Source organism: Acanthopagrus latus, chromosome 1 (genome assembly GCF_904848185.1).
Source record: "Acanthopagrus latus isolate v.2019 chromosome 1, fAcaLat1.1, whole genome shotgun sequence".
NCBI lineage: Eukaryota > Metazoa > Chordata > Actinopteri > Spariformes > Sparidae > Acanthopagrus > Acanthopagrus latus.
The window spans coordinates 25,334,960-25,350,078 of record NC_051039.1 but is presented as its reverse complement, the minus strand read 5'-3'; the positions used below and the strand labels follow the sequence as shown (position 1 = coordinate 25,350,078).

The 15,119-nt window shown below is 44.0% G+C and overlaps 2 protein-coding genes across 3 annotated transcripts; both read left to right on the top strand.

Annotated features, from left to right (window-relative positions):
- Window positions 1-3,420, top strand: gpr78a (G protein-coupled receptor 78a). The gene is made up of 3 exons (XM_037113868.1): window positions 1-1,248; window positions 1,416-1,529; window positions 2,659-3,420. Exons 1-3 carry the CDS (start codon window positions 572-574, stop codon window positions 2,900-2,902), a joined length of 1,035 nt encoding a protein of 344 aa, XP_036969763.1. The 5' UTR covers window positions 1-571; the 3' UTR covers window positions 2,903-3,420.
- Window positions 3,421-4,535: 1,115 nt separating this feature from the next.
- On the top strand, window positions 4,536-14,523 carry cpz (carboxypeptidase Z). 2 transcript variants are annotated; one of them, XM_037113855.1, is made up of 13 exons: window positions 4,536-4,854; window positions 5,327-5,359; window positions 6,974-7,025; window positions 7,360-7,682; window positions 7,756-7,971; window positions 9,186-9,382; window positions 11,214-11,375; window positions 11,487-11,645; window positions 11,732-11,867; window positions 11,962-12,101; window positions 12,360-12,459; window positions 13,171-13,316; window positions 13,582-14,523. In XM_037113855.1, the coding sequence occupies exons 1-13, from the start codon at window positions 4,761-4,763 to the stop codon at window positions 13,783-13,785; spliced, it is 1,962 nt and encodes a 653-aa protein (XP_036969750.1). In that variant the 5' UTR covers window positions 4,536-4,760; the 3' UTR covers window positions 13,786-14,523. The 2 variants fall into 2 exon arrangements, with proteins under 2 accessions (XP_036969750.1, XP_036969740.1); XM_037113845.1 differs by having other exon boundaries at window positions 9,186-9,421.
- Window positions 14,524-15,119: the final 596 nt, after the last annotated feature.

Genomic DNA, 15,119 nt, shown 5'->3' with positions numbered 1-15,119 from the left:
ACAACATTTTTATTTTTTTAGGGGGGTAGGTATTTGGAATATGCGTGCAAACACAGTGCCAGTTTCCATCTTTGATATTAACTGCTTGCATGAATATTGCTCAGGCGTCACATGAGCCAGCAACCGACCGCACGTGCGGGGCGCACGGCATCGCCAGCGAGAAGAGGAGGCGCTGGATAGTGCGCATGATCGAGCGTAAACACAGCGCACTTGAGCAAACTGAAGTCATCATTCCCACTGTTTATCTCGCTACGGGCAGCGGGAGCAGGGTAATTACTGGGGGACGGGGGAAGAACACCAACACTTAATGAGTTTAAGTGACATGTTAAGCGGACACTGACACTGACAGGAAGACTTGTTTGTGCGTTTCAGCACCGGACAGCTCTCTCTCTCTGTCTCCTCCCCCCCTCCAGCCCCTCTCTCCCCGCGGGTCTCCTGCTCACAGGCGCGCTTCTGGCATGTGCGCCGAGAAAGTGTCCGTCAGTCGCAGCCGGTGCGGGTCACGGGCGGAGAGCATGGCGGACTCCCCACAGCATCCTCCCAGCAGCAGCTGCCGCTAAAACCTCGAGAGATGAGCGGCATACCGCAGTTCCTCCTGGAAGTGTCCATCGTGGTGGTAGCTGTCGTCTCGCTGCTGACAAACTTGTCGGTGCTGCTATGTTTCACCCAGAGCTCCGAGTTGCGCGCCCACGTGCCCGGCGTCTTCGTCCTCAACCTCTCCTTCTCCAACGTCCTCCTCACGCTCATCAACATGCCCGCCACGTTCCTCGGGGTGGCCACGGGCGCGCAGCCCTTCGGGGACTCGTTCTGCCAGGCCGTCAGCTTTGCGGAGACTTTCCTCACCACTAACGCGATGCTGAGCATGGCCGCGCTCAGCATGGACAGGTGGGTGGCGGTGGTGTTCCCGCTCAGCTACTCCAGCAAGATGCGCTACGGGGACGCGCTCCTCATCGTGGCGTACTCCTGGCTGCAAGCCCTCACCTTCTCCCTCACCCAGCTGCTGATGGACTGGGGGGGCTACAGCCACACGTACGCCTCGTGCACCGTCCACCTGGACGCGGGGGAGAGGTCGCGGTTCGCCGCCTACGCGACCTTCACGGCGCTGTTCCACTGCAGCAGCTTCGCGCTCTGCCTGCTCGTGCTGTGCTTCGCCTACCTGAAGGTTCTGAGGGTGGCCAGGTCGCACTGCAAGAGGATAGACGTGATCACGGTGCAGACTCTGCTGCTGCTGGTGGACATCCACCCCAGGTGAGGTGCACACGGGGATTGGGGGGGCTAGGGGCGCAAACTTTGAGGCTCAACAGTTGTTTCCGCCTGCAGCACAGAGGTGTGAGAGGAGCAAAAGTCTTTCGTAATGCAAATGATTTCTATGAATGCATCATCTGATTTAATCCTTGTGTCTGCCCGTCTGTCAGTGTGAAGGAGAGGTGTCTGGCAGAACAGAAGAAGAGGAGGCAGCGCGCCACTAAAAAGATTTGCATCTTCATCGGCTCCTTCATCCTCTGCTTTTCACCCTATGTTATAACAAGGTAGGCCATCTTTTATCATCATTATTTATAGATGGTCAACTTCCTACATGATGATGATGATGATGATGATGATGATGATGATGATGGTGTGTGTGTTTGAGTGTGCAGATGCTTTTACAATAATGGTCCCTGAAGAAAATCAAACATTTCCTGTGTCTGGTGTGTCTGACCATACAATAATGGGTTTATATTGATCGCGTGTGCAGCCGACAGTGGTACTGTGGTGTAACATCTGCAGCACAGAGACCAGACATGAGTTCCTGAAAACATCAGCTGCCTGAATGATTTAGATACAAGAACGCTGGAACTTTACTTCAGTGGTTTATGTGTGTTATCTCACAGGGGGTAAAACCTCCCTGATACAAAATGTCAACATAAAGTCCTTTAATAAGGCATTATCTATTGCATGGATATTGTAATGGGTTGCATTATACTTTATAGATAAGACACAATAAGATATACTTTGTTGGTTTGGGCAATGTTAGCTTTTCACATTTCAATCTTCAAAAGGGGCTCTGTGTAAAAATGTGCAACAATTAACATGTCTCAATCCCCTTTATGTTTTAATGTGATGTGAAAAATGAGACCTTCCCCGTCTCTCGGTTGCCTGTACAAGCCTGTGGAGGATTTGTTGAGGTTGCTTAATGCTGCTGGATTGTGGATTTGCTTTGCGGAGGACTCAGGGGTCTGATTTTGAGCGACAGTCCAAAGGATGTGACTTGCACATTCTCAGGCGCCTCGTCTCAGTGCCTCTCTCCGCTCTGCTAACAGAGAGCAACAGCAGCTAACCTTAATTTAGAAATGGGGCCTGCTGACATAAACTAATGACCGGCTTCCAGCACAACGCCGAGGTCCCTGAGAGCCCGTTTAAAGCAATCAGCTGAATTTATACGGGGTTCAGATGGGACAGTTAATAAAGACACTCTAGGCACATATTTACACCAATGATCAAGATCAGTGATCAATGATCAATAAGTCATAATTGTGAAATGCCATCACATAATTATATTTTAGTGTCTCATAATTATGAGTTACGAGTGTATTTTTTAGTTGATTTGCAGAAATGGGCGTCCACATTTAGTATGATTGCCTTTTAAATGGACTTCCTCTGCTTGCACTCCTCCTGCAGGCTGCTGGAGCTGGTCCCCTCTGTGCACATCCCCCGGTACTGGGGCATCGCCGCCAAATGTCTGTCCTACGGCAAGACCTCCAGCGACCCGTTCGTCTACTGCCTGCTGCGGCACCAGTACAGGAAGGTCCTGGTGAGCATCATCAGCCGGTTCATGAGAAAGGATCATTACGCGCTGTCCATCCACAGCACGAGCAGCACGCTGGACACCACCGACGACAACTGCATCACCAGAGTCACCTGAGCCTGATGTGCTCACATGTTTAAATGGCTCAACACCTGCATACCTTCTGGTCAGGGGCAGCCCCGCAGATGGGAGAGCGTCCGTGTCTTTAACACGGGGGTGGTGGAGCACAGGGCTCTTTAAGCCACAGTGTTGTCCACTGGGAGATCTGTGAAGGACACAGCGTATACTCATTGAGACCGCACTGGCCTCTGATGTGTGCCAAAGGCCTTTTCAGACTGTTTCCACAGGGCTTGTCAGTTTGCCGGCAGAGGCATAGCCAAGGATGCACCACATGAAACACAGAACACTATGTTTATTACTATGATCAGTGTAAATGTTGAAGTAACCTTGAATTTGTCAGAAAGTGGTCTTTCAGTGAAAAAACTGCAACAAAAAGTGTTCATCCTGGTGGCTCTTTTGACGCTAATATTAGAGTTTGTGTTAATGGCATTCAACACAGAGTGTCTAAAAATGTATGTGAGGATGTGTAAAGATGTTATATCACAGCAACAACACAGATTGAAGAATAAAGTCCACTGCCACAGACCCACTGTGTGTCAGTTCTTACCTTCCGGTAACGCTGTGACATCGTCACGCTGTAGCACTGCTTCACTGCTTCACAGCTTTTCTTTGGCCTATGACAATGAATCACATGAGCTGTGAGCAATTCAAATGCAGATTGACTGTTACTTTCAGATTTGTCTCATTTGAAGGATGTTTTGAAGTCATATAAATTTACACAATACACAAGGAGAGTTGACAAAAGTCAGAAGACAATTTAAAGCAAAGGGTTTTGTCTTTTCCTTTAAAGGAGACCCATAATATTTTAAATGTTCCCTTTCCTTCAGTGTTTCATATCACTTCTGGTGTATGAGAAAGATCCTGCAAGTTTATAGCCCCAAATCCACACCAACTGGAACTCCTCTGTCCTACAGAAAACACTGCCCCTGGAATGCCTCGTCAGTAGTCCCGCCTTTAATTCTGTGACTTTGTGACATCACACTATGTCACCATGTGACAGATTTGCATGACCAATGCCTATACTCATGATATAAATAAAGCTATCTGGAAGCTAAAAACACACAGAGCTGACTGGGGACATGGTGAGCAGTGCTGGCTCAGGCGTGTGTGAGCTGACCAATCGGAGTAGACCAGGTATATGGGGGGGGGGCTTAAAGAGACAGGAGTTAAAACAAAAAAAAATTGCATATTTCGAGTTTTAAAGAATGTAAACCGATTATAGTAGTGACACAAAATACAATCATGAACTTGGAAATCAGAATAATATGTCTCTTTTAATAATCATAAGCGCATTTATTATACCACCCTCTTGGGAATCATGAGCCCCATGCTGGGAACCACAGCTACAGACCAATCATAAATTCCAGTGACAGTCTAATAATAGATGATAATTGCAGGAATACCACAGCCACCGCATTAAGGTTGAAGGGGTTCCACAGACTAATGGTGCAGAGGGGTGCTGCTGCATTCAACTGGTGAGCCGGCTCAGCAGCCCCATTATGTCAAACAAAACAGACATGAACTTCCCTCAATCCCACCCCCACACAGGCCACGTTTCTTCCTCATGTTCACTCACTCACACACACACACACACACACACACACACACACACACACACGGCTCTGTGCAGTGAAATATGATCAGCGCAGGCTCTGGACGCACAGAGCCATAATCCTGGCACTTTTTTTTTTTCGGGTCAGGGATGCTCTACGCAGACAAAGGAAGGAGGTCTCCGTGCTGTGGGTGGTAATTATCATCCAGCCTGGAGAACGGGAAGAGTTAGAGCTTCAGAAACACACTGCCACATCACACACCGCCGAGTTTTGTCCAGCAGCTCTCCCTGCGCTCCGGCAACATGCATTCAGGACTTTGGGTGCTGCTTCTGTCCCTTTGCGGAAGTTCGTGGTGCGCCCCGCAGCAGACGTGCCACCCCGGAGACGAGCTTTTGGGTAAGGTCGCTTCTAATGAAAAGTAAAGGCTCGTAGATAATAAACTGAAGGACGCGTGATGACAGTTGATGATGTGTAGGGAACAGAACCAGACTGGGCAATTGCGGATTTAAGACTGAGAGAACACTTAACACGCAGATTATTTAAAATATTTAAAGGATAAATGCTCTTGTAATTAAATGTTGTGTTTAAAAAAAGTTTGTTTGTTTGTTAAAGATAATAATATTTAATTTCTGGCAGCTTGCCTTTAAATTCTGTATCAGTCCAGCACAGCGTGGTAGACATGTTGTCACCCGCTTTTTTTTTTTTTGTTTGTCTGTGTTTTTGTCCTCAGCAGTAATAAAGCAGTCACTCTCTCGGCTCCTATCTTGTTTTTAAAGAGGTCGCCCCCTAGCGGTGTGATTTGTGTCCAACTAATATTTCCATGCTTTTTAAAAAAATGTTTGTTTCTTCTGTCTGTCTTCTCTCACAGGAAGATGCAGCAACAACGACTTCGAAGAAAAACGTAGGTGTAAAACTGATTTCACTCATGGGCTTTACACCAAGTCATGTCTGTGATGGATTGTTAAAGGTCAGATTTTAATTTCCCAGGTAGCGAGGGTGTCGCTGTAGTAGGACTTCAAACTTGGATACAATACTGTTATAGAAACACTGCTTAGTACATCTTTTGATACCATTGTGAAAATAAGCCCAGTGCACACAACAGCCTGCACACAGTGCTGCTGCAGATGAAAATCCTTGAACACTAACCAACACATTTGTGGTGGTTATATCTGTGTAGCCTTGGGTATAAAATCTGATTGTAGATCTGTTCATTTTATAGCTTTGTTACTTTCAGTACTTTCATATCTGGATACTGCACACTATGACAATAGACTAATAATTAAAAGTTTTTAGCTTGCACAACTTCAAACAATCAAATAGTTAGATATACCTAGCAAGTCCAAGGTTATCGGTTTCCTGGCTCTTCTTTTTAAAGTAAAGTCAACCTTTAAATTTCACAATGCATCTTTTTAAAGGTACACTTTGTGACTTTTTGCAGACTGCCATTCCACATACTTCATAATAACCATAATTAAGAGATGATGCATTTATAGTGGGTTAATCTTTAGTGTATGGTCAATTTACTGTTAAGAAAGGTGAAATGCCTCATGACTGTAAATTCAGTCTCTTTTAATGATTGTTAATTCAAAGTGTAACCAACATGCAGGGAAGAGGATTACATGTAACAGGATTATGTAATTATGACACAGAGGTGTAACTGTATTACAGTAAAGTTTAAGAAGAATGATGTAATCAGATTACAGATGCAGTCAGTTCAAAGGAGGATTACTATCAGGATCACAACTTAAAAAAAAACAAAACATTGATGTACTGGTCTTTAAGCATGCACATGCTTAAATAAGAGTTATCTTATTGATATTTCTTCTCTCTAGTATTTATTTGCATACATTTACATGTTTGATTCTGAGCTAATCTGAAAGTACAAGAAAGTCATTATTTAATACAAGTTAAATTACATTAATATTGTGATACTCGGATTACGTTACTGACTACATTTGTGGGCGGGTAACTGTATCTGAATACTTTTTTGAAGTGACCCTCCCAACCCTGCCGACATGTGACATAGTAAGTGGACTGTGTGCCGTTAGATGAGTCTTCATGCCATGACATGACCTTCAGGGCTTTTAAAAACAAACTATTTGAAACACCAGGTGCCACTGCAAGATGCAACAGGTCTTGTCCTCAGAAAGCCGGTCTCTGAGAGAAAAGGGGGCTGCAGACATCCAGCATGCAAATCTGCAGGGGAGGATTTATAGAGCTTTGAAAACCCCATTCTGTACTTTTCCATTTCAGAGCACCAGGTGCTGCACCAGCCAGGTGTTTTTTTTTTTATATAGATCACAGTGTTTCTTGGCTTCTCCTTACGATGTGTCAGATATAGATCTTTTAGCATAAGCCATAAAAAGATGTAGTTATTTTGAGTCCAAGGTTTGTTCTAGCTCCAGAAGTAAACCAAAGAAAATGCTTTTGCTTTACTGATTGAATTATACATGAGGTAACACATCCCTTTTCAAAAGTTTATTCAGCAGCTTTCTCTGCCTTTTCTGTCCCATAGCAAAGTGCACAGAGCTGAACCTGGGCTACTGCAATGACATGGAGTACTCAAGGTGGGTCGTCGAGGTTGGTGCTAATGTGGGCGAGATACTCAGTGCCAGAAATAAAAGCACTCCTTCAAACTGTGCATACATTTTAAAGGATAAGTTCAAATTGAGCCATTATCAACACAGACCCGTGCCAATTGGTTAGTAGGGTGAGCTTCTGTAGTCCACAGAGCATTTTTTAGCTTCTCAGTAAAACATTCCCCTAAACAACTCCAGTAGATGGGCACTAATGGGAACTTAAGTCAATGCTGTTATCACGTAGATTTAAAATGTGCATAAAGTTCTTCACAGCCTCTTTTAGGTATCATGTTTAACAACTGTTCAAGTGCTGCCCTTCCAGAACCGTGTTCCCCAACATCCTCGGCCACCGGAACCGCATGGAAGCAGAGTCCGGACCAGAGTACCTCCTCCTGAGCGTCATCCATGCCCTGCTCAACGGGGAGTGCACCCCTGAGATACGTCTCGTAGGCTGCTCGGTGCTCGCCTCGCCCTGCCAGAATGACAAGATGGTCCGGCCGTGCCGCAGCACATGCGAGGCACTGAGGAAGGACTGTGCTCACTCCTTTGAGGCCATCGAAATGGCCTGGCCCTACTTCCTCGACTGTGACCGCTTCTTCGCCAGCGACCAGGAGGGCTGCTTCGACCCGCTGGCGGGACTGAAAGGTACAGTTCACACTCTTGTATTGCACTGTTTGGATCAATGCATATACCCTAAATCCTGGTATCCCTCCTCCAGCCAGACAGGAGATAGCATTGTCCAGCCTCTCTCCTGAAGAACCCAGCACCATCATCCAGTTCACCTACACCTCCAACGCCCAGATGTACAGCTTACTGAAGAGAACGGCGGCCAAGTGCTCCCACATCTCTCAAGTGTACAGCATTGGACGCAGCACGGAAGGCAGAGATCTACTGGTTATCGAGTTCACCGACAACCCAGGACAGCACGAGCTACGTGAGTAAAGAAGAACTGCATAGATTGATTGTCTGTGTCTGTTTTTTTGATTTATTCAGTTCTTCTTGTTGTGTTACTTCCTGTGTAAAACAAAAAAAAACATCTATTTCTGTGACCCTCTTTCCCCCGATTACCTAGAATCAGATGTGCCCATTTAAAAATGTTGATGAACTCATTTGTGGCCACTTGGGGGCAGTGGAAACAAGCTGTAGACATCAACAAAAATATTGTGGTGAACTATACTGAGCAACATTAGCATTCATTTGGAGTTGTGTTTACAGAGACTCGGCAGATGTAAGGTGTGTAGTGTATAGTACAGTGGGTTTATCCAGAGACTGAACCTCTGTGGGCAAAGTGAGACCAAAACAATGAGCTGAAAGACGCTACAGGTGAACCTCAGTAGAGCTGAGGGGAAGGCCAGTCAGGTGATAACTCGCTGTGGGTTTGTCATGCTGCTCGAGACACCTTTAACATCACCTCATCATTTTACTGTTCCCAAATTTGTATTACGGTCTCTTATTTCAACCAACTCTTGATTGTACTGTGTTCATTTGTCAGCATTTTCGTTACCTTGGCCTGGATTGTGTTGCCTTGTCGATCTATTTTATTTTTTGACTCAAGGGAAAACATACATCTGCTGTTCAGCAATACAATACTATTGGAGTTCACTGCATTTTTTGAGGTCGTGGGTGGTAGTGGAGGCCATAATTATGCTGTTTAGGGCTCCAAAACTTCTTTGACCGCCCCTGAGATGACACATTATTACATTTTTAATTAGCCAGCTGTGTTTGGAGAAGTCAATCCACTTATGACATTAAAAGCATTTTTAAAAGCAACAGGTTGAGGCTGTTATCTCGTTGGTCACATGTTACAAAACAAGCTGCAGGTGTTGAGACAGTTTATGCAAAATGCAACAATAAGTCAGGACAATGGCAAAATGACCCACCACTCAACTGTAATGCATGGGAAGATAAGAGCACCAACAATGGCCGCTACAGTATCACTTACAGGCTACAAGCAGTTTAAACAGTTTTGTTAATTACAGTTGTGTCAATTAATTTGCAGGTGAAATGTTGATGAGAAAAAATCAACAGAAGGAGTGTATGGCATTGGAGTTTATGGAGCATTTTACTGTCTTTCAGCTCCTCGTATTAATTCTAAGGCTGTTTTGTTTGTTTAACTGTTTCTTTAACCACGTTTGCTTCTGTCTGTAGTGGAGCCAGAGATTAAGCTGGTGGGCAACATGCATGGCAATGAGGTGCTGGGCCGCCAGCTGCTCATCTACCTGGCACAGTACCTGTGTTCAGAGTACATCCTGGGGAACCAACGAATTCAGACCCTCATCAACACCACCCGCATCCACCTGCTGGCCTCCATGAATCCAGACGGCTATGAGCTGGCTGCCGCAGAGGTAGAGGATAGCAATGATCCGGAGCTCAACAACCAGGAAGTAAATACAGTTAACAGAAAAAAAGACAAACCGCCATTATCCGCTCTGAATGCATTGTCTGTTCACAACGCTTTGCTTGGGGTCTGAAGGTGGAGGCGTGAGGTACTCTCTGAGGGAGCATTGCTAATCCAGATGTCTGTTTGTAGGCTGTGAAATGGGACACCATGAAGTAACATTATGAGAATACTGTAGCTATAGAATACCTAGAAAGAGAGCACAATGCTTTTGCTGAAGAACAAAGTACAGACGTGGTTGTAAATCAGTGATTTTGGCAGATTAATGGTATTTTAAATGGTAATTTAACTGCTCTGATGGTTCGGTCCTAGTCCAGTCGCTAAAATGGATGTAAGAAGTTAGAGTACTCAAGTCTTCCACCTTCAACCATTCACCCTTTTTTCTACTAACCAGAGAATTCAACACTAACCACCACTTCACAAGCTTGTTGTTCACTAGTTTTCATCTTCTACGTTGGAAACCTTTGAGCCTTTTAGCTCCTGTATAACAACACTGACACAACCTTTGGACAAACACCTTGTGCATTCTCTCACTAACGTCTCAGGCCATGTCACTGTGCCTCTAGCACGCACTGCATGTATCTATCCTGTAGACAGATCATGTATATGTCATGCAGGACACATTCTCACATCAACTGTGAAGATGAAGATTGTCCATGTATGCAGTATGCTGTGTAAAGGTACTCAGGGTTGTATGCATGGAATGGGTTTAAGTCTGACAGACTGACCTACTGCACTGGTCTTAGTGATTTACTAAACTGTTATACATGGTTGAAACATCAATCATTAAGCATTTTGTGCCTCGTGGTAGTCTGATCACATTTCAGATGTATCATGTAAACCAAACTCAGTTGAATTTATTTATATTATGTGTATTGCATGTATTGTAGAACATTTTCAGTTATACCTAGTGCATCAAAGGTGTTTACTGAAACCTTAAACTGTTTCCATATTTGGGCTGTATATGGCAATGTATATGGGTCACTCCATACCAACTCACCCAGGCTACTCCTGGTTTATGTCATGGATTTTCTTGAAGAAACAAAAAATTATATAACAACTTCCATTAAATTCATGGAACCTCATAAAATCCAATAGCTGTACCGTAGGTATCACTCAGCCAGAAAACCTTTACTTACACAGTACAAATATGTGCTCAACTGAATGTATTATAACAGCCCATGAAATGCAGGAAGAACATGAATATTAACACTTTCACATAAGATAGTTAAGGATTGAATTAGTCCTTCTTGGGAAGTTCTACAAAATTATTAGATTCATTAAAACTAAACGTTTTGAAAAAAAATTCATGACATTTTCTGGGGAAAGTTCTGAATTCTTGCCGAGTTGGCCTGGAATGAACCATATATACAGTGTTTGCTTACAATGTGTAATAATATGCAACAGTTTGCATAATCCAAAAATCCCTTTTTGATTGTTTGGATGGATCAAAGATGAACTGCATTTGGTGCTCCCCTCAGTTAAATGCACATTGGTTTTTCTCTTGTAATTTGCTAATTTTTGCCAGTTGTTTTGCTTTTTCTCGTGACGGATATATGGTCTTGTCTACATGTTGACAACAGAAGTAACAAAGATAGTCTAACATGCTCCTTCTTATACTGAGGACTAACATTCATATAGTTTACTCATATTTTCATCACATAATCACGGCTCTTACTAATGTCTACATGTCATCATCTTCATTATTATTGTTGTCCTTGATCCAAATATTGTCACTTGTTTTAATCCTCCTAGCTGTTTGAACCCAAATGTTTCAGGGTCATTTGCTCAACGGTTGGATCACTGGACGGGCCAACGCCCAGAATATTGACCTCAACCGCAATTTCCCAGACCTCACCTCCCTTTTCTACCGCAACCGCCGCAGCAGGCACTACCGCATCGACCACATCCCAATCCCTGATGCATACTGGTTTGGTAAGGTGAGGGGATGTTTTTTTTAATTAATCACATTCACGGATTCAGTTATCCCTATTAGATACAGTATTTCAGCCTGAACCTCAAAACAATCCAATCCTACCTTTGGGCTGTAGGTGGCACCAGAGACCTACGCGGTGATGAAGTGGATCAGATCACTGCCCTTCGTCCAGTCTGCCAGCCTTCACGGCGGGGAGCTGGTGATCTCCTATCCCTTCGACTTCTCTAGAGACGTGCACGAGGCGAAGATGTTCTCGCCCACTCCAGATGAGCAGGTAGGGAGGGAGGATGGGAGACTGCATTTGTGGACTGATTGGTAGACCCTCATATTCCCTCTCTCACCATGCACAAATAATCACAGGCCTTCAAGCAGATGGCTCGCACCTACGCGGACGCCCACGCCACCATGTCAAACAATGACACAGATCGGTGTGGGGCCTCCTTTTACCGGACCAGGGGCATCATCAATGGTGCTTTGTGGTACAGTTTTGCTGGTGGTGAGATACAACACTTGTCAAACTGCAGGGAGAACCATTGCATTCTTTTCCAACCTCTCATCAGGGACTCATTCTGCACACATCTCCTTTGCAGGTATGTCAGATTTCAACTATCTGCACACTAACTGTCTGGAGATCACCGTGGAGCTCGGCTGCGACAAATTCCCCTCAGAGGCCGAGCTGTACCCAGAATGGAAGAGGAATAAGGAGGCTCTGCTCAGTTTTATGGAGTCTGTAAGTGTCAGTTTACTGAGCCAAGAAAGAAATGACCAATTTCTATTCAGCTGTTCACATTTTTTCTTTTAACAGTAAATTATTTATATCAACTTATAGTGGAAGGATGGATGATTGGCATTCAGAGTATCAAATGATCGCTAGGTGTCACATCAACTTTGCAGGTGCAACACTTGTAACAGGCAAGTTTGACGAGAGAGGACAGAGGGTGTTAAAATAGTTTTAATAATAAGATATTCTACTGTGCTCCCTGTTTAGGTCCATCGAGGGATAAAGGGAGTGGTTAAGGACACTGATGGAAATGGGATAAAAGGTGCAACTATCTCCATCAGGGGGATCAGGAAAGATGTCACCACAGGTAAACACATCCTACCTGGTTACACATTTTCCATTTGGGATAACTTTGTTGTCAACTTTTGGTGTGTATGGTGAATCTGTGAGGTGTATTTTGCAAAGCTACTGTGGCAATTAAACACTTGTAGCCATGCTAGAAGCGTGGTCCTGTCGCTTCAACAATTATTGGACAGTCATCCACGAGGCTTGGTACAGATATTCATGGTCTCCACATGATGAATCCTAATGACACTGAGCGCCCACTGACGTTTTTTTTCATGATTTTGGCACTTGTTGTTTTGAGTGAAATGTCTTGGATCTTGTCAAGTCTTGGATGGGTTACCATGATATCTTGTACACACATGTATCATGTATCACTTTGGTTATCCTTTAGCTGTTCCTTGAGTGCCTTCATCAAAACAAAATCTTAATATGTTGAATTTTTTGGTTGATGAACAGATACCTGCAAAAGTAGCAACGTGCCTGTCAGCCTCAAGTGTTCAGGGCACCTAAACTAGGATCATGAACATAGTAATCATTTTGAGTATGTGAGCATGTTAAATTAGCATCTAGTTTAAAGAACCACATGGCAAAGCTCAGCCTCGAAGAGCTGCTAGCATGACTTGTTTATATGTATATTCTCCCCTTTTGTTTTCCGAGGTCTCCTTTGCTGTACTCTAATCTCCTCCCTGACATGTTGTCTTTCCACTCTAACGTGTCCTCTCCCTCCCTCCAGCTGAAGATGGAGACTACTGGCGGCTGCTGAACCCAGGCACTCACATCATGACAGCCACAGCCAAGGGTTTCTCCAGGGTCAGTAAGAGGGTTCACCTGCCTCACAACATGAACAAGGCTGGACGTGTTGACTTTGTCTTGGAGAAGGTTGGGCCTGTTCTGCATTATCCTGTTTAACCAGTATTGTTCAACTACCCTGTTTTATTCTTACTTTCAAGCCATGCTTGGTTAGTTTTACCTCAGTTTTTATTTGAATACATTCATCACCATGTTAAAAAAGTAATCTAAAAGAGTAATCTTTAAGGAGTTGAGATGTACTATTACTGTAATATTGTATTCAATCATTTTAATCACCACAATACAATGCAATTCAGCAACGGTCTCTTTATCTTCACCCTTTTCCTGCATCAAGGTTCCTGTGGAGCCCGATATCGACGACCACCTCTTCCCCACAGTCGACACATGGGATCGATTCGACCCCTACAATCAGTTTGAGCGCTACAGCGAGCCAGTCGTGGGTGAGGGGGGGATAGAGCGGGAGGAGAAACCATGGTGGTGGAACTACTTCTCCCAGTCTGGCATCTCACCTCCAAACTGGCTGCTGCGAAATGTCTAGACGCTTTGCGGGACAACAAAAATCCCAGCACACCACTGGGAGACTGGTGATGGACGGCTGCACGTCCAGTCCCACCCATTGCTGAGTGTCAGAGTCATCTACAAGGCCAGAGCTACGACATTGGAATCTGTGGCATCTTGACAGATTTCAGTGCTCCCTGGAAGGATGTGAATAGGCCTTTTTTTTTCCCCCACCGGGCATCAAATGTAATTCTGGATTGTAAACAGAGTTTTGGACAATTTGTTTCGCAGCTGCATTTAACATGTTTAAAGTCAAAATTGAACCAATAGGAGATGATATGGACATGAATATGGATTTGTCAATTGTCCGGCTTTAACTGATTTTCTGTAAAAAATAAAAGTATGCACTTACTTGAATATTGTGATTACAGATTACAATTTCACATGTGACGGCAGCTGCATAAAATGTCTTTGTGCACATTTTGAAAAAATTGAGTAGTGTACAGATTCAATCGAGATTGACTGTTTCAAAATGAAAAAAGAAAAGATTTACACTTCACATACCCAGTATGTTTAAGCCACATTTTAAGCATCATGGAAGGCTTACAGTCAACATTTCCTGGACCTGTAACACCATCTCGTATTGAACACCACATTTACTAAGCTTGGATGAGCAGCAATACTGTGTGCCAGTTGTGAACAGTAGAAATTCTTGCTTTGTTTGTTTTTCACGAGCATGGAAAATATATAATAAACATTCCTGGCATTTCTCCTTTAATTATTCTTATTTATTTAGCAATTATTAAGTACTATTTTTAAGAGTTTATATGCCAACTTTGTACTCCTTTCAGCTCTAAGTCATCTTCGATCACTAGAGGGCGCCAGAGAACATATAATGACAGACTTCATTAGCGTATCGTCGGTCCAATTAATAGGTGGTTAAAGGGCATTTGTAAAGTTCATTCTTTCATGAATTCATGTCTCAACAAACAGTCTTCTAGTATTATATGCCAACAATGAGAAATGGTTTATTGTAACTCTCAAAAGTCATCATGAAAGTAAGTTTTCCAGTCATGGTCAAACTGCTGCTGCTGGACTGGTTTTTCCCTTACATGTTAGAAGATATCTCGCGGACGAACACGTTTATATTAAAGGACTAATGGCCAGGCGCGTGTGGTATCCCTGCACATCCACAGGTGCATTTGTTAGCAGGCCCTGCGGGTATAAAGTTTAAATTAATTTACTGTTAATTATTAGTCGGCGCACTCACCTGTTGTACCCTCACATGTATGAAGGTTTAGTCACTTAAGTAAGTTTTTGTGTGAGAAAAGCCCAACGCGCCATGCCAGCTCTCCAAGTGAAACACGCCTGTCC

Bases quoted from the DNA above. Each gene is read 5' to 3' on its own strand.
- gpr78a (XM_037113868.1), top strand. From the start codon at position 572: ATGAGCGGCATACCGCAGTTCCTCCTGGAAGTGTCCATCGTGGTGGTA. The intron at 1,249-1,415 runs GTGAGGTGCACA...CCCGTCTGTCAG, and splicing joins CTGGTGGACATCCACCCCAG to TGTGAAGGAGAGGTGTCTGG. The intron at 1,530-2,658 runs GTAGGCCATCTT...CTCCTCCTGCAG, and splicing joins TCACCCTATGTTATAACAAG to GCTGCTGGAGCTGGTCCCCT.
- cpz (XM_037113845.1), top strand. From the start codon at position 4,761: ATGCATTCAGGACTTTGGGTGCTGCTTCTGTCCCTTTGCGGAAGTTCG. The intron at 4,855-5,326 runs GTAAGGTCGCTT...CTTCTCTCACAG, and splicing joins CCCCGGAGACGAGCTTTTGG to GAAGATGCAGCAACAACGAC. The intron at 12,460-13,170 runs GTAAACACATCC...CCCTCCCTCCAG, and splicing joins CAGGAAAGATGTCACCACAG to CTGAAGATGGAGACTACTGG.